Below are 1,323 nucleotides of genomic sequence, written 5' to 3'. Positions count from 1 at the left end.
TGTGGTGGTATTTGTTAAGGGTTTTTAAGATTATATTCACGTCTTTTCGTTTAACTATAGCAAAGATATCGTCTACTTATTTGGATATAAATTTAATATCGATGTTTGAGTGTTTTAGCTCCGAAATGGTATTGTCAAGTAATTCGTCCATGACAATATCAGCAGTAGTGGGAGAAAGGGGGTTGCCCATTGGCATTCCGAAGGTTTGAGAATAGAATTTATCGTTACATACGAAGTAATTGTTGTCCTTGAGACAAAAGTCTAGAATACTTAGGAACTTGTTCTTAGGAATCATCGTCATATTTTCTATTTTTGCCCATTTTCTCATAATTATTCTTGAAGCTAATTCAGAGATGAGTGGCTTTAGGATTTCTCCAACATATTTAGACAAATTTGAACATGGGACTTTACAGGACGAGGCAACAGGACGTAGAGGGATTTCTGGCTTATGGATTTTTGGCAACCCATAAAGTCTGGGAGCCGTTGCTGCAATGCTAGTAAGATGTTGCTTTTCTTTTGCGTTTATATATTTTGCATTTGTATAAGTCATCCACTATGTTGTTATTTTTTCTTTGCAAAGTATTTGTGGGATCTGCTCGTATTGTTTTGTACGTGTTCTTGTCTCCTAGTAGGTTTTCTATTTTTTCTACGTATTCTGTTTTGTACATTGCCACTGTTTTATTCCCCTTGTCTGCGTCTGTTATGATGATGTTGTTAGTGTGTGCTTGGAGGAAAGTTTTTGTTTTTTTGTATGCTTCTAAAATGAACTTTTCGGCTACATTGTTTTTTATATTGCGTTTGAATTGTAAAATCCTATTGCTTACTTTATTTCTCGCTAATTCTTTTTCTCTATCATGACTTATCGTCTGAATCACTTGCTCCATTTCTGCAATCGTGTGAACTGCCGAGAAGTTGGATTTTGTTGTTGGCAGCGTGAATTTCTTTCCTAATGAGGGGAGTCACTTCACCTCCTGGGGAAAGACGATGCTGGTTTTGTTTGCGAACCAGTTGTCGTTGATGTTTATGCCTAGTTTTCGCATTCTTTCCTGTTTTATTTTCTCAATTTTAGAGGTGAGAGTTGATTCTTTCTCCTTCGCGATCTTATTACATAAAAGGTTTTGTTTTTGTATGAACTTGATAAACTCCGATTCACTTAGGGCCATTTGCACCATGTCTCGTTAACGCTAACTGGAGGTACATCCTTCAGTTAAGCACGTTAACTGCTTTATCGATCACATGTTATATGATGGGTGTCGATAACGTCGATAAAGATGTTTAACTGGGAGTTAGAATTAACTAGACATGGTGCAAACGGCCCTTAGT

At 36.7% G+C, this 1,323-nt stretch overlaps 1 protein-coding gene across 1 annotated transcript in view; it reads right to left on the bottom strand.

Annotated features, from left to right (window-relative positions):
• Window positions 1–546: 546 nt before the first annotated feature.
• The window catches only part of LOC108366211 (uncharacterized), a 1,311-nt gene continuing 534 nt past the window's right edge, over window positions 547–1,323 (bottom strand). The window contains exon 2 of the mRNA XM_017620539.1: window positions 547–1,157. Within this exon, the coding sequence (XP_017476028.1) occupies window positions 960–1,157 (198 nt within the window). The 3' untranslated portion in view covers window positions 547–959. The remainder of the gene's footprint in view (window positions 1,158–1,323) is intronic.

Source organism: Rhagoletis zephyria, unplaced genomic scaffold (assembly GCF_001687245.7).
Source record: "Rhagoletis zephyria isolate East Lansing unplaced genomic scaffold, Rhagoletis_zephyria_1.1 Rzeph_scaffold_02190, whole genome shotgun sequence".
NCBI classification, from domain to species: Eukaryota; Metazoa; Arthropoda; class Insecta; order Diptera; family Tephritidae; genus Rhagoletis; species Rhagoletis zephyria.
The sequence above is the reverse complement of the archived record's forward strand: the minus strand, read 5'-3'. Positions and strand labels throughout refer to the sequence as shown.